Raw genomic sequence first — 23,787 nt, 5'->3', positions numbered from 1 at the left:
GGTAAAAAAAAAAGGTGAAACGTCCTAAATTAATCGGGTCTTTGCCACTTCTCTACTCTACTCCCTTCTCTTCCTAGTTAACTACTAGATTTACTAGCCATTTGTTTGCTTCTTTTGTAAAACAACGATCTATAAATACAGATAAAATATATTGATAGTATAATAATACTCCGTATATTTTACACTATTAGATTGCATAAAAGATAACTACAGTAAGTTAACTGTTCATAAAGAGTGAAATTAATTAAATAAACATTAGCTAATTTCTTTCCATCTACTTAAATTTTGTGGATTTGGGGAGACAACAGTCCGGCCGGTAAAATAGTCGGATGTTCGTACAAGTGGCCGATTTATCACTGTCATAAAAAACAAAATTAGTTATTATCAGACTTACAACAAGTTAGAATGCAGATTTTTTTTTCGTATGTACACTATTAATGTATGAGCACCATCAATACATATCAAAGAAATATATACAGATAAGAATCATAGAATAGTAATTTCACCTTAAACTGCATATATTCTGGTACATGTGTATACACACAAACAAAACCAAACTTGACGTCTAAGCAACCTATTTTCCTCTAATATATTTTTTCCCTCTCTTTTTAGGTAGAAAATATTCTTTCCATTTGTTCCTTTCACATAACACAAGCAAGATAATTTGACCCCCACCCCCTGCACTCACCATCTATGTTCTCTCTCCCTCTCTCTCTTTAGGTTTTTTCACTTAGCTACTAGACGAAAGATCACTTCAATCACAAAGAAGAGAAGAAAAAGAAGAAGAAAAAAAGGTAAGAGAAAATATTTTAGTTACTTCCTTGCAACAACAACAAAATAAGAAATGAAACAAGATTTTGTTAAAAAAATTCTTTAAAAGATTTGGTTAACTCCAAAAGAGTGATTAAGTTTTGATAAATATTCCCTCTATTTAATTTCCCTTCTACTTCCTCTTTTTTCCCTTTATTATAATTATGTGTAGTTTACCTTAGGAGAAGGAAGCTGGAGAAGGAAGTTGACCATAATTGGAATGAGCATAAGAGCAATATTATTACAAGAGAGATCATCATGCCATGGTGCAATGAATCAAATGATCAAGAATCACTCCAAATTATCAAAGTTCCATTAGAGGGAAAAAGTGTTATAGTCACCTCAACATTAGTTGACCATCAAGTTAGAAAAATAATCTGTCCTTCATGTGGCCATAACATAGAGCTTCAAGATCAGGTATTCATGATTTGTACATGTCTTTACTATGGAAACTAAAGTTCTTAGTTGCTAGGTTTTTACTAGCAATTTGGGACCTTTTCTTGATGGAAAAACGGTTAGAAATACCCCTCTATCATTTGAAATGTCTTAATTCATCCTCGATAAATTCAGTGGCGAATCCAGAATTTTTATTCAGGGTGTTCGGAAAAAAAAAAACTAAATATAATTTATTCAGGGTGTTCAAAAGTTAATATATGCACATACACACAGAAAATTTACCTTATATATACACTGTATTTTGCCGAAGGTGTTCGAGTGAACACCCTCGACAACATGTAGATCCGCCCCTATCGATAATATTATATTTTAAAGTCATTCATATCCTTGTTGTTAGTAAATCATTTCGTATTTATCTTTGACTTTAACAGAGCTTCAATCTTGAAGTATCTTGAAGTATAACAGATGGTAATTTTAATAGTCAAAAGTAGTGAGATAAATTCGAACATTTACTCGAAATATTTCACATGTGTAATCCGTTGAGTTCTGTAAAAGACAAGCAAATACGGAACGATTTTCTAATGGCAAAAGACATAATAACCCTAAGGTATTGCGAAAGGGTAAATTTTGTACGCTACATAGCTTTCATCTTTGAGGTAATTTCCTTATTTTCCAAATTATTAATTCAATATCATGAACATATGTTATCTTTATATATATAATTCTGTTACATTATCTGTAATAAAAGTTTTACTCATATAGTAGTGACTTTCATTTATTCTATAATGTTGTAGGTGACTTTTATTTATTCTATAATGTTGTCGGTATATAGAAATTAAACTCGTTTTCATTTGTTTTTTAAATTGCTATGAACATAAAATAGAGGGGAATACATGATTTGCCTGGTCTACCAGCTGGAGTGAAGTTTGATCCTTCTGACCAAGAAATTCTTGAGCATTTGAAAGCAAAAGTCTTTTCAGATACCCATAATATTCATCCTCTTATTGATGAATTCATTCCAACCATTGATGGAGAAAATGGAATTTGCTACACTCATCCAGAGAAGCTACCAGGTAATTTCTATAATTTATTAATATTGAAGTTTTATGACCCCTCAATGAAAGGAATAAACCAAAAAGAGATCAAGATTCATCATGTTTTCTTGTCCTAATTTTATTCCTTTTTTTTTTCTGGGTTTATATTCAGATTATTGTCATTTAAGTCAAAAACGTATCTAATCCAATGTGCTTGTGTATCACTACAAAAAAAATCTCTATTTCCCCGCTGAATTTCCCATTGAAAAATGTTCAGTGGCTATTTCGCACGACATGTCGGTGGGAAAAGCTTAATAGTAGTTTTTTCACACGAAAAAATTAGAAAGTTCCCCACCGTTTCAATGGGAACCTATCTCCCACCATGAATTTTCCCAGCGAGCTGGTTCGGTGGGAATGAGGTGGGAAAATCATGTTTTATAGCACAAATTTCCCACTGCTCGGTGGGATAAACTTTTGTTTCTAATAGTGTAACTTTCAATAAAATTTAAGTTCTATGCATGAATAATACAAAACATATTAACACATAATCTTGTCATTTATAAGGTAATCACATGTAAATCTCTATAATAAACATTAATAATTGATTTCTAATAAATATGGTACCCAAAGGTTGTGACTTTGAGTCACCAATGGAGCAAAAGGGGAGCTCCTGGGGGAGGGGTTGGAAAAAAAAATTGAAAATAGTTTCTTTCTTTTTTAAATTTTATGTTTGATCAAATATCATTACATGAGACGCATGGAGCTAGCAACTAACATGCTGGATCACACAAATAGTATAAAGTAATATTTAATCTGTCAATATATAACTTAAATCAATGTTAATATAGCCTAAAAAATGGTGATAATTGGGTGGGGGTCTCACTTCCTAGTTTGAGGTTAAAAGTTTGCCTAATTTAGCTAGCCCATATATTCTCTTTACGTATGGTTAATCTTTCCTTTTCTTCTTAGTCTTTGTTTTGTGAATTCTTCAACGTTTAGTGGGAATTCTTGTGGAAATATTACTAGTGTTATCTTATATCCTACCGCTAATGGTTTAGAAATTTCCTACGTAAGAACAGTGGCGGAGCTAGAATTTTCAGTTAGGGGGTTCAAAAATATAAAAGAGTAAGAAACGAGGAAGACAGGGGGGTTCAACATCTACTATTTATATATAAAAAATAATTTTAATCTTGTGTATACATGGTAATTTTTCGCCGAAGTGGGTTCGGGTGAACACCCTGGGCTCCACTTGGTTCCGCCCCTGTGTAAGAATATGTTTTTGCTTGCTAACTAGTGCCTTCTTTTTCTTCATAACACAAATTTGTGATGGAATATTTACAACGGACAAGTCTATCATGATTTCATGACGGATTTGTATAACAATTATAGAACGAAACTCATTAATGCGAACTAAATTATGTGAAGGACACATGACTATTTGTCACAATTCAGTTATAAATTTATGATGAACATGATGATTTGTCACAATTCTATCTAAAATTTATGACAAAAAGGAAAATATGTTACAATTTTGTCAGAGACTTGTGACAGATATATTGATTCGTCATAGATATTTCACTAAATAACTTCCTTTTTGGCCATACTAACTTGTTTCATTCTTTTAGCCATGAAAATCTGTTAATAGATCTATTCTTTTCCCACATTTTCTGGCTTTTATTCAACTAATTTTGTGCACTTTAGTCATTTGGTTTAACAGAAAACCCATATTGGTTGTATCTAATTTCATTCTTTCTTCAAAGTTCCAAAAGTGGAAATACTTGGTTAAGGGAATGGAGTGACCTGTTTGGTGAGAAAAAAAATAACCAAGTATGAGGAAATGTCCATCTAGTGTGTTATAAGTCCCTAATTAAATTGTAGTGTCTTGCTGCTATACGCGATTGTATGTTTCAAATTGGAGGAGTAATATAAGGTGCGAAAAATCAGAGGATCACTTATGAGGTAATTATAGAGAATTTCATTGATAAGCATTAACCTGTAACGTGGTAAAAATTATAATATATATTAAACATGCTACTAGTTAAACTATAATGATGTATCATGTACATGTATTACGTAATCCCTACTCTCCAAATATTAGTCATTTGACAAACTGAGTTTGAATATTTGACATTTAGAAAAACAGGAAGCTGTTTTTTTTTCTTTTTATTTTTTATTTATTTATTTATTTTAACAAGAAGTTGTTTATGTAGCTTTTTCTAAATTTGCCCTTACTGTTTTGACTAATGGATTATTAATTAATTTTGTGATTTCTTTAAGGTGATATGAAGGGCAACGTAGTCAAACACTTATAATTAAAATTAGTAAATGTCTTTCTTAAGAGACGTGTAATGACTTTAAAAGACAAATAATAGCGGCTCGAGATAATACATAAGCTTGGTATTTTTCTTTCCTAAAGCATTTTCCTTGACAGGTCTTTCTTCTCTTCTTTAAAGCCTAAAACTGAACATCTTTTTCCTGACTAATCAATTCACAGTTTAATCACATTAAGTCAGAGCTCCACCAGGGTGAGAGAAACAGGAGTAGGGACGGGAATTAATGTCACCAACTGATGTACAAGAAAATTTGCAATATGCTATACATTTCTAGCCTGGAAAAGTGAATTTTAACCTATGTTGCTCGGACTCCAAAAATTTTGCTATATTCGTGTCTAATCCTCCAAAAAAAGAAACTCTCTCCGTTCACTTTTAACTTGTCCACTTTTGACTTAGCATGCCCCTAAATGAAGTATGTGTTTTACTATAATACTCATATTAATTGGTGTATAGTCTCATTGAACTTGAAAAATAATTTGGAAATGAGTAATTAATGTTGGTAAAACAAGAAAAAAAAAGTTTATTTTTCCTTGATTATGCTAAAATGGACAAGTAAAAGTGAAAATTTATTTTTAATATAGTGGATAAGTAAAAGTAAATGGAAGGAGTATGTTTGAAGGACCATGGTCATAAATTTTACCATGGTCATTTTATTAAAAATTTCATTTCCAAGAAACATTAATCTTCTTTCCTATATTTTTTTGGCAAATTAACGTAAATAGTCGTCATAACTTCCCTTTTTTCTTCCCTTATAGGAGTGAACAAGGATGGTCAAGTGCGTCACTTTTTTCACAGGCCTTCAAAGGCATACACAACAGGAAATAGAAAAAGGAGAAAAATTCATATAGACAGTACTCATGATGATGATAGTGGTGAAACAAGATGGCACAAAACAGGAAAAACAAGGCCAATTTTCACAAGTGGAGATTTAAAAGGTTACAAGAAGATTTTGGTACTCTACACAAATTATGGGAGGCAAAGGAAACCTGAAAAAACAAATTGGGTAATGCACCAATATCACTTAGGTGATAATGAAGAAGAAAAAGATGGTGAATTGGTGGTTTCAAAAGTTTTTTACCAAACACAGCCTAGACAATGTGGATCAAGTATTAAAGAATCACTCAACAAGTCACCAAGAATATCATTAAACAGGCAAGATCATAGTCCTATTATAAAAACCCCAGATTTTATTGATTATTATAATCATCCTCCTTTTATTTCATACCATGTTGGGAGCCAAAACTGTGATAGCTCATCTATTTTTAATGTACCTTCAAATTCAAGGGAACAATGAGGAAGTTATAAGGAAGAGATATTAATATTAGTAATTTAAACATTGAAAAGAACAATAATTTGGGTGGAGGAATAAGAGTTGTTACCTGTAACCAAATAGATGTGTAGTTTCCTTTTACTTATGAAAAATTAGAGAGATGTGAGCAATGATATTAGCTTAGGACCTTTTTTTTTGTTTTTTTGCTTTTCCTGTTTCTAAGGTAGTGAATAGTGTTCATTGTTTATACTTGTTATTGATGAGTTATGTACTTAAAATGTAATGTGAACATTAATGACTTATTTTATTACTTTTGAAAATTTCAGCATGTTCCTGTTCATGATTTGGATTTAATTTGCTAATTTGGAACTCCTAGCTAGCTGTAAATTGACACTTGTTTTAAAACTTGCTATATATCTTCTGTCATGCTGGGATGGATGTAGAGCTAAGTTATGACTTATGAGTTATGAGTTTATTTGAATTCAAAAGCTCTGTCTCAAATTTTGTGTGAATAATAAATTTTGAATCCACCAATAAATCAAATGAACTATGGTAGATTCCCAAACACAACAATGAGAGTTGCTAAATTGCCACATCAATTTTTGCCAAACTATTTTGGCCACAATAGCCTAAATGAGGTAAATTCATATGACTATGTAGGTCAAATTAATAATTTATGCTTACTTAATGTCATTTCTATCTTTTCTCCTCAAAGTTTATCTTAATTTAAAATTGTACAATAGAGGTTAGGGTGGTTTTTATATAAGTGTGGCCAAATTTGGATCAAATTGGTGTGGCATTTTAGCAACTCTCCAAACACAAATATGTAAAGTTTAAAAATTAAATCCGCCTCTACTATCACGTAGTTAGATGATCAACATTTCAGATCAAGAGTGAAATTTTTGCATTAAATACACCAGTAGAACAGGCTTTCCACCTTCTATATTGATTAGCAAGAGAAGGGGTATTCTTATCCTTCTCGGGTTAGGATTAAGTAAAATTCTCAGGTAGATTGAACATTGCATAGGTCATGAAAGTATGTGACAGTTATTTGTGGGATACTGGGATTAAGTCAATCCAATGACACTCTTAACATGATATAATCTTGTTGCTGTGTCAAACTGATACAGTTCTCTTCAAATGTACTTACGTTATTAATAGTATTCATATGGAGTACCTTATTATGTAATCCCTGATAATATTCTTATCAACTTACAATGCGGGACTTTATTCGCACTTCTAACAATTTTTGCCTTAACTTAAATAATAAGTTCCACATGATCCATCACTAAAATTCATGGTTCTAAATCTGGAGATTCATTGTGGTGCATACATCATCCGAGTATTTTTAACCATTAAAGTCCACAAGTTTATTCTTGTGCACGTATTCAAACAACAGTAAAAGTACTAAACCAGCTGCAGTAACCAAACATTCTAACTATTTATTATCAAATTCAACACTTTTATCCAACCCCGAACTATTTATTTATAAAAATAATTTCATTACTTGATGCTTATAGGCTATTTTTAATTAGATAATCCAAACAGACTCTTATTCTTGGCTGCCAACAATAAAAGGTTTTAGAAAATTTCTAAGTTTATTTGGAGAAATGATCTCCTATATAACCAGTTATAATTTCAATATAAAAGAAATGACTCTACAAAACAATTTATATACTTTATTTACCGATTATCATGTAAAAGGACAGTCAAGTACAATAAACTCTCAACTATGCGCGGAATCCGAAGAAGGAAAATGGTCATGTAACTAAAATAATATTTGTATTGATTCATAAAGTCGACCTTCCCATTCATTCGCTATGCTATTAAAATATCTAATAGTTTGAAGGACTAAGGCATCCCTAGCTAGCCTATCTTGGATACTAGCATTTCATGATTTACAGAAGCAATATTAATGTTGACAAAATGACCTCTAATATTGATGTTGACTCATAGGTCTGTTTCTTGACGGCATGCTCATCTTCCCTCTTTCTTTTTCTAGAATGTTTTCTAATTTCCTCAAATGATAATATAAACTCTGCTTAGCTTATTTCTTCTACCTTGGGTACGCCTTCAAAAAATAAGGGGCAATTCACACGAATGCCCCTGTCTTGGGGTGATCTTTAAATTTTGTCCCTTGGCACTTTAAGTAATCAAAAAGTGGTCGAATATATCTCTGGCATCGGAAAAAAAATAATTGGATCTATAATCTAATTTCGCAAGGCAAAGTTTCATAAAAACTATGCCTATTCGGGCAAAGTTACATAGAAACTATGACTTGTCCAGCATAGTTCTGTAGAAATTAAGTTATACGGCATAACTTCATTTCTACAAAATTTAAGCTGGACAAGTTATAGTTTCTATATAACTTTGCCTGAATAGGCATAGTTTCTATAAATTTATGTCGAGTGAATTAGTTACTACACAACTTATGCATAATTTACATTCTACAGAACTATGCCGGACAAGGCATAGCTTCTATGTAACTTTGTCTGAATAGGCATAGTTTCTATGAAATCTTGCCTTGCGGTTTTTTTTTTTTTTTTTTTTTACTACTCTGCTTGGGATCGAACCTAGAATCTCTGGTTTCGTAGACCAACAAATAAGGATACTTTAGCTCATAATTTTTTATTAAATAAGAAGCAAGGACAAAAATTAAGAACCAGTGATTTGAGGGACAAAAATTAAAAACCAGTCCACATAAAGGACAAGCCGCGCATATAAAAATGAAAAATAACATTTTGGGATGTTTCTAAGGAAGTCTCAGAATTTAAATAGTGCTTCAATTATTTACAACTTCCATCCATAAGCCAAAAAGGCCATTTTGTCCTTTGTGGTCAAAAACGTGCACTGCAGAGGTTAAGGTAACTAGACACAGAAGAACATCTTCGCTAATGAGAACAGTCTCACCAAAGACAAGCTCTATCATGACATTGGAAAAGACCAGAAAGGAGAGCTCAATGAAGAGAAGCAGCAAATTACGAGAGCGCGCTTTATGACACAGGCCTTCGCGGAGCAAATTCAGATTAGTTGAGCGCAAAGCAGGTACTAAACACCAAATAGGAAGCACAAACAAGAAACTAGAGCTAATAAAAGACAACATGCTTAACAGACAAGCGTATCATGTGGTTCTAACATTTTTCAAGAGAAGTTACCAATGATAAGGACGTATGAGCAACTTTACTACCAAATAAGTTTGGGATCAAGATATACTCCCTCCATTTCAATTTGTTGTCCTACTTTCCTTTTTTAGTCTGTTTAAAAGAGCACCTTTTTTCTTTTTTTGACAACTTTTTACTCTCAACTTTCCACATGACATGTTTAAGATCACAAGATTAAAGGATATTTTGATACATTCTACATATCTTTAATTTAAGACCACAAGATTCAAAAGTCTTCTTTACTTTCTAAACTCTGTGCCAAGTCAAAATCAGACAAACAAATTGCAACGAAGAAAGTAATTGATTAAGATCCAGTGTAAAAGGACAAGCGAGGAAACGAGGCATAAATCCTGGAAGAGTAAAGAAACCATAATATTACTAATCACAATGATAAGTACTAAACACCAACCTCACTAACCATCAAAAACTGCACAAACGGAGACAGAAAGAGAATAAGGGCCGGTAATTTAACATCTGACTTCCAATATCTTTTTAAACCATCTCTCCCTAAAACCGCCACAATAGGAAGGCTCAAAGAAAATCCCTAAGTTAGATTGCACACCAGAATGAAAAAAATTATGTCACACCAAAGCTCCGATGGCAGCAGCAGCATATAGCAAACTTGTGTAGCCACCTGATGGGTATATAAGCCCTAACTTAAGAACTTAAAAAGATATTTTGAAGATGTCAGCACCCAAACTTCTGATCAATAAGTTGTATGCCTTTGCCTACAACTGAGATACTTACAACCTTTCTACATAACTCAGCAAGCTGAAATTTATGATTTCTGGACGACACATTTCTCATATAAAGCTAGGATATCCTTCTTGTTTGGATTCTTCAGTTCGAGCAGTTCAGCGCCAAAATTATGCTTTGTAAGCTCCTGCTTTAGTTTCTGCACCGTAAACTTGGTATAATCCTCACCATTTGTTTGTTGACTATGAGCATCATCATCTCCCCCGAATACAGAACCTCCATCTTCTGGGGAACTAAACTTTAGGGGACTGGTTGTACTCTTGGATCTCTTATTTCCCCTGGTTGGTCTATCATTTGTATCCATGTCATGGACAGATTCAACTCCAGCTTCGTATTCATCTATCCTGGCACGTTTTCCATGGGAAGCAGTTCTAAGTTTGCTACCCAGTGCAGTTTCATTCAGCCGAACTGCAGTTAACTGTTGTTGAAGAAGATCTAGCTTTCCTTGTGTAGCTTGCAACTGAACAGAGAGTGCTTCCGCCCTATTGGTTGCTTCAGCACGTGCTGCACGCTCAGTCTCCAACAGACTCTCAAGGACTTGCACAGTACTGGCCCTCTGTTCGTTATTTGATTTCAGTAGCATCTCAATCTCTTTTTCCCTTTCTTCTACTCGAGCCTCCAGAATTGCAACTTTTGACCTTGCATCCTTCTCAGCACGATGATACCTCCCTACTTCATCAGCCAAGTCTTCTCTTTCCCTCTCTAACTTTTCAATAGCTCTATCAGCCTTCTCAATCTGAGCTAATCTTTCCATAGCTAACCGCTGAATTTCATTCTTTTCTTTCAGGGCCGAAGCTGCTTCAGCTCTTGCTTTATCAGCCAGCTCAGTTGCCCTTTTAGCCTCTCTTTCAGCTGATTTATATCTATCCTGAACATCCTCAAATCTAGTGAACTCCGACCGGTACTTCTGCTCCAGATGAACCTTCTCCTGTTCCATAATCCTAGCTTCTCTTTCAAATGATTGTGCAGTAGCATTTACATTCTCTAGCCTTTCACCCAATGCCTTGATCTCAACCTTTAACTCTGACACTTCTAGATCATAGTTCCTTACCTTTGATTCAGCAGCCTGTAAAAAGTAATTATCACAGAATAGCCATTAGTACTCTTTATTTTTGAGAATGGTAAGAATAGAATAGTCATTAATACTACTATAATCAATAAACAATGCATTAATTCCAAACTAGTTGTGTTCGGTTATATAAGTCCTCTGTATCTATTCGGGCAGTCATTAGGACAAATATCCATGCAAACTCTTAATTTTAACACACATAATGAGTGTAAATATCCATATATTTACATAGTCTGGAAACTCAGTTGTATTGCTAGAGACAAGTTGGTATCACCTCCCAAAAATAGACCTAAATTGACTTTACCAAAAAATAGACCTAAATTGAGATATCCATTCGGCAATCTAACCTTTCAATTCACAAGGTTGCACACAACTGAAGGTTATTAAACCGCCAAATAAAAGTCTGCATTCCAAATGCTAGAGCTAGTTCAGAGGGCCAACATAAGACACATCACAAGCTCATGAAAACCAAAATACTAGGAGCATTACAATCTGCAGAGCTCAAATGGTCCTCAATGAAGTTTCTTTTGGTCTTATTCTCAATGCGCGCATTGAGATCCTCTTTCCAGCGAGCCCATTTTAAAATAACAGAGAGTGCAACCCCCCCCCCCCCCCCCCCCCCCCGCTTTTCTTTTGACTCATACTTTGCTCCACCCCACCCTCACCTTTTTATCATACACAAGATTGGTGCAAATAAAAGTTAAGTTGGTTTACAAAAAGCAGAAACTCACCCTCAACTCCAAATTCAGTGTTGCTAAACGATGTTCAGCATGCTCAAGCTTAGATGCCTTGTCTTTTATTTCTTCTTCCTGCAGTTTCATCAACAAAGAGAACTTTAAATATCATATTGGAAAACTAAGCGAGCACAATAGGGAAGAGGAGAAAAATGAAACAAAGCAGCACATTAAGATTAAACCAACATGCATAGCAATACTTTCTTTTTTATCAAGAATATGCATAGCAATATTTTCACCTTATCAGCCAGAGAGCTTGAAAATTCATCCCTTAAAGCATCTTCTCTCAATTGGGTTTCCTTGTTTGCACGCTCTTGAACAGATGCTGCTTTCTCAAGAGCATTCTTAACTTCCTTGATGGCAATGTCATATTTACGTTTCCACTCTTCCGCCTCCTCTTGAGCCGATTCAGCTTGTTCTTTGGCAGCAGCAAGTCTTGCTTCAGCAGCAGCAGTTCTGGACTTTAGAACAGATACTTCTGCACTTGATTGGTCTTCATCAGCCTTCTGTTTCAACAGAAGTTGTTCATATTTTCTTTTCCAGTCTGCGGACTCATGTTTAGCTGAAGTGAAAGTTTTTGATAAGCTTGAATATCTCTCTTCCAATGAACTATATTTACTCTGCAAATTTGTAATACGACTAGTGTAATCATCTGCAAGCTGCTTCTTGTCGTTGATTGTGTCTTCATAACGCTTCAAATATTCGGATTTATACTTCTCACTAGCCTCCAGTTGTTTGTTAAGTAAGTTCATCTTATCCTCAATGGAACGGCACTTCAATGCAAGAGTGGTTTTCTCTGATCCAAGTTGGTCTGTTTGCTTCTTGATGAGATCAAAAAGTGGACCTTCCAAGCTGGAAAATAAAAGTGATATGACATATACATTTCCAATTGCAAGTGCTTCAATAAAGAATTGTTAATACACAAACCTTTGTTGTAAGAAGGCAATCAATTTCCTCCACTTCTCAGGACCCTGACAAGTTGCTTCATACTTGGACACTAAACGATCAAGAACCTACATATAGCATATGCATTTAGGATATTGGTAACTCAATAAGCCTGAATTCCAGCTTAGCCACCTAGGGGCTTACCTTAAGCACATTATCTATATTTGCATCAGGAGCATGGCAAGCCATCCTCAATTCCTTTTCCATGTCCTGTATGGCATTTGAACATTGTAGATAAGCCTCCCTAAAGGCATCCTTTTTAAGATCCTGCCATCAACAAAAAAAAAAACGAATCACCAATTAGAAAGAGCTATTCAGTAGCATAGAGTAGATACTCACACTCATAAACATCCTGACAAAACTTATTGAGAAGGAACATCCTGATAAAACTATCTAGAGGTCGAAAAGTCATTCCATTTGATGGACCACGGAACTTTAACTGGATCCCAGCCAGAATGTCAACGGGTTCAGTCCATATAACATATAGTCAATATCATGAGGGCAGATGGCCCGTGTACAGCTATTAAACTGATAAGAACAAAAACGATACTGCACAAGCACACATCCAGGAAGAAACAGACAGATCAAACACAAGGCATTAACACATATTTCTAAACTTTGACTCAATTATCACCTGGTTAGCAGAGAAAGGGTTGTAAATGGAGACAATTAAGATCCTTATTCCACAGGTCACTTATACGAAGAAAGAAGCAACAATAACTTCATAACCAGGCAATTGACTTAAACTCAATATTGAGATTTACTAGAATGTTTCACCATTCCAAAATTTAAGGGTTATGATGAGAATACCCAGCCTAAGCGAAATAATTGTACACTTACACAAAAAGCAGACCAATTGTACAGATTAATTCAGCGTCCTGCTATGTAGGAACTTTTCCTTATTTCGTTATCCTAGAGCAGTATTGGGTGTATCTTTCACTAATTCATTAAACATTTATCTCGTCTTCTCTTCTTTCACAACTTCAAAATGGAGACGAATGTCCTATATGCTGGTTTTTCCAATAAAAATATCTTAACATTACCAAAACCTCTATAGCTTGACTTCTGTGCAAAATAGGTTCTGCCATTCTATGAAAAATAGAAAACACCCTCCATGTAAAGATACTCAAAAAGAAATGATAATAGTTCCATCTGAAAGCATTACTTGAACCATCCCTGAAAGGCAGGAGGAATTGCATCCACATCCAATCCATGGCTCAAAGCCAAAACATAATAAATAAATGCTGCTAAGTTCAACATCTTAAAAACCCCCCAATGAAGCAATAATAAGAAAAACCATGTCCCCAGTTCCATCGTTCAAATCCTAATCTAACTTAATAATTGTCAGCATAACCCCCCCCCCCCCCCCCCCCCTTTTTTTTTTTTTCCGTACGACACTTTTCCTAGAACTTAGCCAGTGTTGTATGTTGGCTAACCTACTGGCAAGTATCACTAGAACCAGTAAATATAGAGTGGATAAGTACAAAATGGCACCCTTATGCCTTCTCAATGACCACCAACCAATATAAAATCAGGACATTCCTCCCTTTCTCATAGTAAAATTTTCATCACATCCTCCTGAAAATAAAACTGATCCATCTCTATATAGCCAATACATTCACCGTGTTATTATGTTTCTTCAATGTAGCAACTAATGTTTTTTTTCTCTTTTCCAAACCTTTATTTCCCCATTGGCTGAAGCAGGTCAACGACACCACCATGAGGAACAACGAGACCGACCATTCTTTGTCATGGTGGTTGAGGGAGTCCTCTCCTTTCCACTAGGTCGGAGTTCAAGGTTGGTAGCCTTGAAGCTAGGCCTAGGCAACGAGCCGAGTCGGCTCGGGTCTCGACTTTGCTCACCTGTATTTTAGGTAATCAACTTGACTCCGTTTCAGTCAAAATTTGGCTCGGCTCGATTAAAGCTCGGCGTTGTGAAGCTCGGGCTCAGTTGAGCTGATTCTGCTCAGCTTGGTTGGCTAATGATTATTTTGAAACTAAATTCATCCATTAAGTGTAATTAAGTTAGCTATATGTCAATTCAATAATTATTATTTCGTAAAATAAATTTGTAATTTTGTACTTCTTTAATTAATTCGATGTATCAAAATTATACACACATTGTTACTTAAGACTACTTTATGGGTGGTACGAAATGTAATTAACATTTTAAATTTAAGAATTCAGAAATTAAAGAAATTTAATATTGTAATTTTTTTTTGAATTTGTTGCTTTATATTTTTAATTTTTCTTTTTGGCCTGAAAGTTCTATTCTATGTTCAATATTAAGTTAACGTCATTTGAATTGAGTTAATTTAAAGTAATAAAGTATATAATTTAATTACATTTGAATGCAATACCAATTTTAACTAGTAATGTTGATATTTTTCTTAATCAACAAACTTATTATGATTTAATGTTTTCTAATAGTGTAGCACTACTACACGAAACTAAAGAGTAAAAACCGACTCGGGCTCATCATGGCTCGAGGTTGGTTATACTTTTGAAAGCTCGATTAAGCTCGGCTTGGTGTTATAAGCAGCTCGATTGAGCTCGGCTCAGCGCCTAGGCCAATTTGGAGCATATAAACATGAGAAACAACAATGACATTAATAGCATTGAAGTCAGTTACAGCAACTTTGGATCATGATAATGGAAATAAATTAGTTGCAAAAGAAATCCACTGGTTTGCAGAACATCAGGACAAGTTTCAAACTTCTATTAGTGAAACTGCAGGACTGCATCATGGAATTTTAAAAAAGCAGATAAGATGAAGTAGCCGGTTGCAGCCGCTTTTTAAGTTGAAGGTATTTTGTCCAAATATTATTTCCGCATAAAAAAGTGCCCACATTTCAATTAGTTTGGGAACTGTGACTTATTTTCAAACAGCAATCATAAAAGCAGTTATTTGGGAAATTTTTCCTAGAACCAGCCATTCTACCAAAATAAAATTGGTATTTTTGGGGGATAAATATGGTGCGGAAGGAAAAAAATTATTATCAGCTTATCCTCCACTACGGAATGTATTATGACACGGTCACGTATGCTTATATCACTCATATGCACTTTATCCTCAATATTTGAAGTAAAGGGTGGAGGAAAAGCTTACCTGAAATGCCTTCTTTATGAAATTCTGGAGACGCTTCTCATATTTCATCCTGATGGATCCAGCCCCCACAGCAGTAGAATTAAATTCTGTCATGGACTTTTGAGCTGCATCTTCATGTGCTTCTCTTAGTGCACCCTGCAATGATTGAAATATTAGAGGCAACCAGATAATGTTAGCAATGAAACTAAAGCAACACTTACTTCCTCCGGAGGCTTAGAACGATCAAATGAAGCCATGTATCTGTCAGCAGCCAAATCGTATGCCCTTTGACACTCAGCTTCCTCAACACTCTGCAAAAATCAAAAAGCAAAACATGCATTGGCATACACTATAGTGCCTAAGCTGGTTATACGGAGTGAACTAACACGGTAGCACTGGGCTAGTTAAATAACATCCATAAGATTCCACTAAAATCATTCACTTGTAGGTTTGTCATGTTGTTTCACTTTCCTCGATTTCTGTTCCATTCTATTTTATTCTTAAATTGAAAAATGAAGAGTGAATATCATAGGAATTCTGAAGAGGACTAATTCACTCGTGTGGTAAAACAAAAAACATGCAAGAACTAGCACGGGCACCAGCTATGGTTACATATCCGTGACATGTCAGATATCAAACACTTGCATGTCGTTCATCAGACATCAATTGGTGTCCAGAGTATAAACTTTCTTTTTGATTTTTAGACTTCATGTCCTTGAAAATGGAGACCAAACAGAACCAAATGTGCCAGTTGTTCCCCTACATAATAATCTGAGCCATAATAATGATGAAACAAAGAGAAAGTGAATCTTATGCAATAACAAGAAATTACAAAATTAAATTCCAAATTCACAAGAATGCTAATAACACATTATAGTAACTCGAAAAAGAGGAGAAGAACGAGTAGCCTCCCTAAGCAAACACATATATTGAGACATTTTATTGAGGTGTGATGTTAAGTTCGATGAATACTTTTTTATAGTTAACCTGGAACTGTGGATCAATTTTAGGGTGATCTTGACTTAATTTGGTAAAAAAAAATTATATTCTTCATAGTGATCAACATATTCTAACACTATATTTAAGACGTCTATAAGATCATATTCGAATAAATAAATAGTATCTCGATGGTGTTGTGTCCTCGTTATGAAATAACCAACCTTTACAGGAGAGGACCTGCAACTCTTCTTCTAAAACTTGGTTTCTGAGAATTCTATTTATGGCTAGTTTAGGTGCGTTGTAAAAGATCTACCTGACCTTCTCCAATAGCTTATCTCTAGTATAAGCCCCAGATTTAGTATCTCTATTTGTCCTTGTTCTTTCTGTTCAGGGCCACTTTCTTGGTGCCAAATGTCAATCTAACTAATGATTGAGAAATAATCATGAAACCATAATCAGTGGTTTCTTATTTGTCACTCTTTTGGGTCAAAGATGTTGAAAAGAATAACATTGCTATTGGACACACCAATTGCGCAGATAGAGAGAAGAACATCAATGAAGTGGGAAAAATAAAGGAAAAAGCACTATATCTGCCATTAAGAACATTGCTGACCTGCCATGAAGAGGTGATGGTGGGCACTGCACCATTGTTAAGGGCATCCAGGAAGGACTGAGTTATACGAGCAAAGAGCGGTCCTGTCATAATAGTTGCTCCAACCTGCTTGGGTCTTGTCCTCTCAAAAACAAATCTTGTCAAAGCATCAAGACCTGCTTTAAACTCAGGCCTCAGGTTTTCCAACTGCATATGAAAATTACCACAATTAGGCCCCGTTTGGACATGGTTTGAAACCATGGTTGGACATACAATTTGAACATTTTAAGTTGTATTTTTTCTTATAGACATAAAAACCCCACAAATTGTGAAAACTATCAAAACATTCTCAATTCTTATATAATCTTACCAAATGAGCAAATCATAGTTTATAACAAAATTAGTACACTACTAGAAGGCCTTTCTAAAAAATGCAACATCAATTAATCAAACTTTAGTTCAATAAAAACAAAAATTTAACATGAATAATAATGTAACTACTCTTTAATATAATCTTCCCACATAAATTAAAGGTTGATAGACATAAATAAAGGTTGGTGGAAGTTAATGAGATTGGTAAATGATTGATGGGGGTAATTGTTAAAAATATCTACCAACTTATGGGTCTTTTTTTACAAAATATAAACTTCTGGGTTAAATTTTATATTTTAAAAAGTTGAAACCATGGTTTCAAACCCCAAATCATGCCTTTTTGGATGATTTGGGGTTTGAAACATGGTTTCAAACCATGGTTCCAAACGTATGTCCAAACGCTGGTTTGAAACCATGGGTTGGCCAAACGCCTACTTAAAATATTTAAAGGGTTTTCACAATCAGATAGACCATAAGATAGTAGAGAATGGAACATATGCAAGAATATTAAGTACTGACTGGTATTTGATCTAGCCGTTGAAGCTCAGTTTCATTGCTCAGAGGCCGCACAAGGGGGAAGCATTCTCTGTCAGGGAAAAGAGCACGAATGGAGTCCCTAATCTGCAGTCAGAAGTTCCAAATGGTTACCTAATCTACCATTGGGCTAGCAAATTAGAAGGAAAAAAGGGATGGTTCGAAATTACATAAAACATGTACAAGTTCTTTTTATTTTTAAGTAAAACATGCGCAAGTTCAAAGAACCAGTTTTCAGAACAGGGATGGTTATTAAAGAAATTGAATAATTACAGCACAGGTAAGCAAAAGAAACATTCATATAAAGTGAATACCTCGTTTTTAGAAGCAACATCTTTCCCACTTCCTTGAACTGGCCTCAAAGCAAGTTCAAGGTAGTCCCGTGGAGTTATTTTGCGGTTGTCCTCGACCAAATCCAAATAAAAATCCTTTTTGCAAAAGAAAAATCTGTATGTTAATAGTTTCACAAGCAAGCACTGAAGAAAATCTACAGTGATAATAAATAAACTCTGATTACCCTAAGCAACCAAACAAAGATTGGGGAGAATTGTCCAAGCTCGGAAGCACTGGCCCTTCCTCCAGAGGCTCTAACGCGAATATGTCTAGTCATTTCAGTGACAAGAGAGAGGTGGTCAAGTGCAGCTTCATCAATACCACCCATCTAAATTGAAGGATTAAAGAGATTATCAGGACATCTAAAAAACAAACTGAGTGTAGCAACAAGGAAATTCACTGAATCATGAGGGTAAAGGGGTAAGGATGGCATATTCAAAAATGCAAACAAGATCCATGTTTGTGTGCTCCTAACCTGGTTATATACAAACATACTTGAAAGAAGGACCGCCAAGGAGAATATCTGTGTGCTATATGTTCCCTGTAAAACAGCAAAACAAAACAGAAATTTACAAAAGGCAAGAGTCAGCGACAGGAAGGACACAGGAAAAAACAAGACATGTTCTGGGGTTATAGAACTAGTTCATTTAGTTTGTGAAAAGTTTAGCAATACAAAATGTATAAGAATGTAATATACAAGCCATTTAGCATGTGCCAGGTTAATAAGTAGCAAAATCTTTACACTGTTATCAGCATGCATGTGATCCTTCTTCAGAAAACCAATAATAGATATGTTAAAGGTGGAAACTAACCGTTTGATCATAAGCATCAATTCCTTCTGTGTCCAACAGTAACAGGTTGTACTCTGTTCCATCAAGAGCTGTTCTCCTTAAAGGTGCACTCCACAACCAAATACCTTTTGTACAAGGCCGATGAGTTGCAGCCACTTGAAAACCACTACTCCTGCCAAGAAGCTATTGGGCATACAGCAGGTTCTCAGTTACATGTTTTCGGCAAAGTAGGAAGTAGCACTAAGTTACATATGGTAATTTACATGCAAAAGTATACAGGTATATATTTATTCGATTGTTACATGCGGAAGTATACAGATATAAGTAAATAGTAACGATAACTGTGATCCCATTGTAATAGACTTGTTACTAACATAAATGAATTGAGTTTTCAAGAGAACAACAGTCACTGTTCTACAGCTTTGACTCATGAGTTGACTGCAATCTATGTTTATCAAGTTTACTGCATAAGGTGAAAGCAAACAGGAGTTTCAGAAGAAACACAATGGGAACAGAAAAATGCCATATGGTTAATCAGAATGGTCTCCCTTCTAACAGACTATTCCTTCAACTTCCCAACACATAAAACTAGATAAATCAGGAGTTGATTCAAAAAAAGCTTCAGAATTCTGCTTCTCAAAACAACAAATCAGAGTAGCCACCTGTCATCCAAGGCATAAACCCCTAATCTATAAAACTATATGCATCCACATATAGTGAACTCCAGTTGAAAGTTGAAACCCTCAAAAATATAGGTTCTTATTCATCCATCCTCAGAACAAAGGTATCTTTCTTTGACATTGGGCAGATCTACATTAAGCAGAATATTACAGTGAATCTGATCCCCGGACTCCTTGGTCATAATCCTTTCCTGGAACCTTAACAAACAATGTAGATGAACTGAAGCAAATATCTTTTGTCTCGTGCAGAAATATCTAACTCATCTTGATAAACAAACATGTTCAGCTAAACATACATTAGTCAAGGTTGTACACCTTACATCCTTCATAAGTATATTTCCCAACAATCTAATCCAGTGTGCTGAGTGAATTCTTCTAAACACATTTCTGCTCTACCTCTTTCTTTTCATTCGTTATGATGTAGAATGCTATACGCAGCCCCCATCCAGGGTTACTTTAGATAGCGGTATTTTCTGTATAATATTGGCATCCTCATTTTGTTGCACCAGAGATCAGCTCTTAGCCCATTTTTATTTGCCATGGTGATTGATGAATTGACACGGCATATTCAAAGGGAGGTGCCAAGGTGTATGTTTTTGCAGCGACATAGTATTGATTGACGAGACACGCGGCGGAGTTACCGATAGTTTAGAGGTTTGGAGACAGAACCTATAGCCTAAGGGTTTCAAGTTGAGCAGGACTAAGATAGAGTACATGAAGTGCAGGTTCAGTGCTGCATCACATGAGGCAAACGTAGAAGTGAGAATTGATACACAGGTAATCCCCAAGAGAGGAAGTTGCTCAGATGGTAAGCGCCCTCCACTTTCAACTCGAAGGTTGCGAGTTCAAGTCACCAAGGGAGCAAGGAGGGAGCTCCTGGGGGGAGGGGTTAAAAAAAAAAAAAACTATTGCCACAATTTTTAGTAGGGATCTAGTAGCTCAGTTGGTTGGCTACCTGAACTCTCACCTTGTTGGTGAGGGTTCGAATCCCCACATTGTAATCCCCTTCCCCCATTTCCCCTTCCCCTGCCCCCTAAGTAATAAAAAACAATTTCAAAAAAAAAAAAAAAAATCGTGGGTCAACAATTCAAAAAAAAATGGGGAGATCGACAATGATATCACACATCATATTGGAGCGGAGTGGATGAAAGGGAGGCTCACATCGGTGTCTTATGTAATAAGAATGTGTCACCGAGACATAAAGGAAAGTTCTATAGAGGTTAGACCAACTATGTTATATGAAGCAAAGTGTTGGCCACTCAAGAATTCATAGAATCAGAAGATGAGTGTAGAGGAGATGAGGATCTTAAATGGATGTGTGGGCACACCAGGAGAAATAAAATGGATCTTTTGGATTAATCCTTAATTGATTGATTGATTTAATGATGTTGTATCTCCATATTCAAGTTTGAGAGCAATGTGCTTGATAATTCAAGTCATCAAACAATTAAATAATTGACCAATAGTTTCTAAAATTCCAATTCCAACCAAAACTACAGCAATGACAAGCAAAACCCTATTAAGACCCTCATACAATATCAGAAAATAACACTAAACTACAAACACTAAGTAACGGAATTAATTAATATTTAGGTCGTGTGTTCCAATCTCAGTAGCCTTTATTCCCATCCGCGTAAGAACATAGTGTTTTCCCTCAGTTTCTGCTCTCCTTGCTTTAACTAAAGAACTACCTTTAATTTTAAGTAGGCCTCTAAGAGGCCTACTTATCTTTTGGATTAAGCCACAGATGATTTTTTGATTTGAGTGATTCTGTATTTCCAGTTCCAGAGCAATGTGCTTGATAATTCTAGTATTCAAACAATTAAATAGTTAACCATTAGCTTCCAAAATACCAATTCTAACCAAAACTACAGCACTGACAAGCAAAACCCTAGCAATACACTCATTTTCATACAGAATCGAACAACACCACTAAACTACAAACCCTAAGTAACATTATTAACTTAAAAAAAATACAAAAAAGCCTTACTTTATCTCTAAGTTTACTGAAATGTACCTGGTTAAGCAACTACGACCACAAACGGAGACAATACCAACACCAACAGGCTCTTTAACGAGTTGAAGTATCGCAAGTGCTTCAGGATCAATCTGGAACTTTCCTTTCTCACCGCAATACACGAAACGGATCGGTCTTGCCGGACCGGCAGCAATGTTGACGGACGACGGAGCGGTGACGGTGAAGGAGAAGTATTGTCTCCCGCGCAACCACAAATGGAGACAATACTTAATCATTTTTCGTTTGAATTCAATTAATTGCTTAATTTCGTGTTTGTTAACCCTAGCAATACAGTCACTACGCTCACTCTCATACAAAATCAAACAATAACACTGAACTACAAACCCCAAGTAGTGTAATTAACCAAAAAAAGACAAAAAAAAAAAAAAAAAAACTTTAATTTATCTCTAACTTCACTTCACTGAAATTTATCACAATAAACCAAACAGTCTAATAAAAAATAATGCCAGCATAACGGATCCTTACTCAGTATTATTCTTATACACCCTACCAAATGATTCGTTACTCTCAAACAGACGGACAATAACACTAAAATTACAAACCCTAAGTAACGTAATTAAACTAAGAACTTAAAAAGTCTCTTTTAACTTTACTGAAATTTACCTGGTTAAGTCTATAGTTCTAGCAATACACTCACTCTCATACAGAATTGAACAATAACACTAAACTACAAACCCTAACTAACATAATTAACTGAAAAAACGCTTCAATTTATCTCTAACTTTACTGAAATTTAGTACCTGGTTGAGTATATAACTCTTTCCCTGACGAGCACGGCCACAAACGGAGACAATTCCAACAGGCTCTTTAACGAGTTGAAGTATGGCAAGTGCTTCAGGATCGATCTGGAACTTTCCTTTCTCATCACAATACACGAAACGGATCGGTCTTGCCGGACCGGCGGCAATGTTGACGGAGGAAGGAAGAGAAGACTGTGGCGGCGATGGTGACGGAGATGGTTGTTGCGGTGAGTCTCCGACGGAACCTCTGCCGAACAGCCTCCTCATAGTGTGACTTTTTAGGAGAGGAGAAAGAGAGAGAGAGAGAGAGTGTTTTGATTTGAAAAAGAGGGAAAAGAATCTGTAAGAGTAATGATTTCTTCACTTTATATAGGGTGTTTGAGCGTGAGGAGTGAGGACAGTCAAGAGACGTCTTTTTCAGTTTGGACAAAATAAAGAATTTAAAGGAAAAATCAAGGAATAAATGCACTTTTGATCAATCAGTTTATACTCTCTCCGTCCCACAATAAGTATCACTTTAACTAAAAATACGCATATTAAGAAATTAATGATGAAGTATAAAGTTTACTAGATTACCCTTATGTAAAAAAAAAAAATCCTCTTGATGATTAGAGCATGCAGAAGTAGTTCATTTTTTGATATTGGGAATCCAAATTGATCATTTAGAGTACTACTACTTCTTTTGCCTCTTATTAATCTTATCTAGGCCAAAACTTTCATTTTCACGTGAATCCAAAATTTGACATTGTGAATCCAACTTTTGGCCTTGAATAAAGAAACTTGTCATTTTTTATCTAAGGGCAAAGATGGAAAAAATAAGTCAATATATACGTTGGTATCCTAAGGTGACACTTATTATGGAAAAAAAAATATGACTAAGGTGACACTTATTATGTGCCCGAGGGACTAGTAAAATAATGTACCACACTTCCCGTGGTAGCAGAACACATTGATTGTTTAGGGCTTGTTTGGAAAGCCACCTGGTAATTGGAATCGGTGTAATTACTAGGGTAGTAATTACACATTAATTTAATTACAGCGACCTGTTTATTTGTCATAACGTAATTACAAGCGTGATGTTTGGTTGCACAAGTGTAATTACACGGTTAGTTTAATTTTAAAATAAAATTTAATTATAAAAAAAATTAAAATTAATATTTAAAAAATATTTA

At 35.1% G+C, this 23,787-nt stretch overlaps 2 protein-coding genes across 3 annotated transcripts; one reads left to right on the top strand and one right to left on the bottom strand.

The window, feature by feature from the left end:
- Positions 1–638: 638 nt before the first annotated feature.
- Positions 639–6,213, top strand: LOC132631235 (NAC domain-containing protein 73-like). 2 transcript variants are annotated; one of them, XM_060346845.1, is made up of 4 exons: positions 639–794; positions 993–1,227; positions 2,090–2,279; positions 5,329–6,213. In XM_060346845.1, exons 2-4 carry the CDS (start codon positions 1,069–1,071, stop codon positions 5,865–5,867), a joined length of 888 nt encoding a protein of 295 aa, XP_060202828.1. In that variant the 5' UTR covers positions 639–794; positions 993–1,068; the 3' UTR covers positions 5,868–6,213. The 2 variants fall into 2 exon arrangements, with proteins under 2 accessions (XP_060202828.1, XP_060202822.1); XM_060346839.1 differs by having other exon boundaries at positions 983–1,227.
- A 3,142-nt stretch (positions 6,214–9,355) lies between these two features.
- LOC132631229 (uncharacterized) lies at positions 9,356–22,962 on the bottom strand. Its single transcript, XM_060346832.1, has 14 exons — positions 22,616–22,962; positions 19,179–19,340; positions 18,842–18,907; positions 18,551–18,694; positions 18,348–18,461; positions 18,019–18,120; positions 17,149–17,334; positions 15,818–15,907; positions 15,618–15,752; positions 12,653–12,775; positions 12,491–12,576; positions 11,803–12,415; positions 11,561–11,638; positions 9,356–10,826 (listed from the first exon to the last, which is right to left on the bottom strand). Exons 1-14 carry the CDS (start codon positions 22,880–22,882, stop codon positions 9,783–9,785), a joined length of 3,210 nt encoding a protein of 1,069 aa, XP_060202815.1. The 5' UTR covers positions 22,883–22,962; the 3' UTR covers positions 9,356–9,782.
- Between the last annotated feature and the right edge of the window lie 825 nt (positions 22,963–23,787).

The sequence above is a fragment of the Lycium barbarum genome, chromosome 1 (genome assembly GCF_019175385.1).
Source record: "Lycium barbarum isolate Lr01 chromosome 1, ASM1917538v2, whole genome shotgun sequence".
Lineage (NCBI taxonomy): Eukaryota > Viridiplantae > Streptophyta > Magnoliopsida > Solanales > Solanaceae > Lycium > Lycium barbarum.
This window is presented reverse-complemented; position numbering and strand designations above follow the sequence as displayed.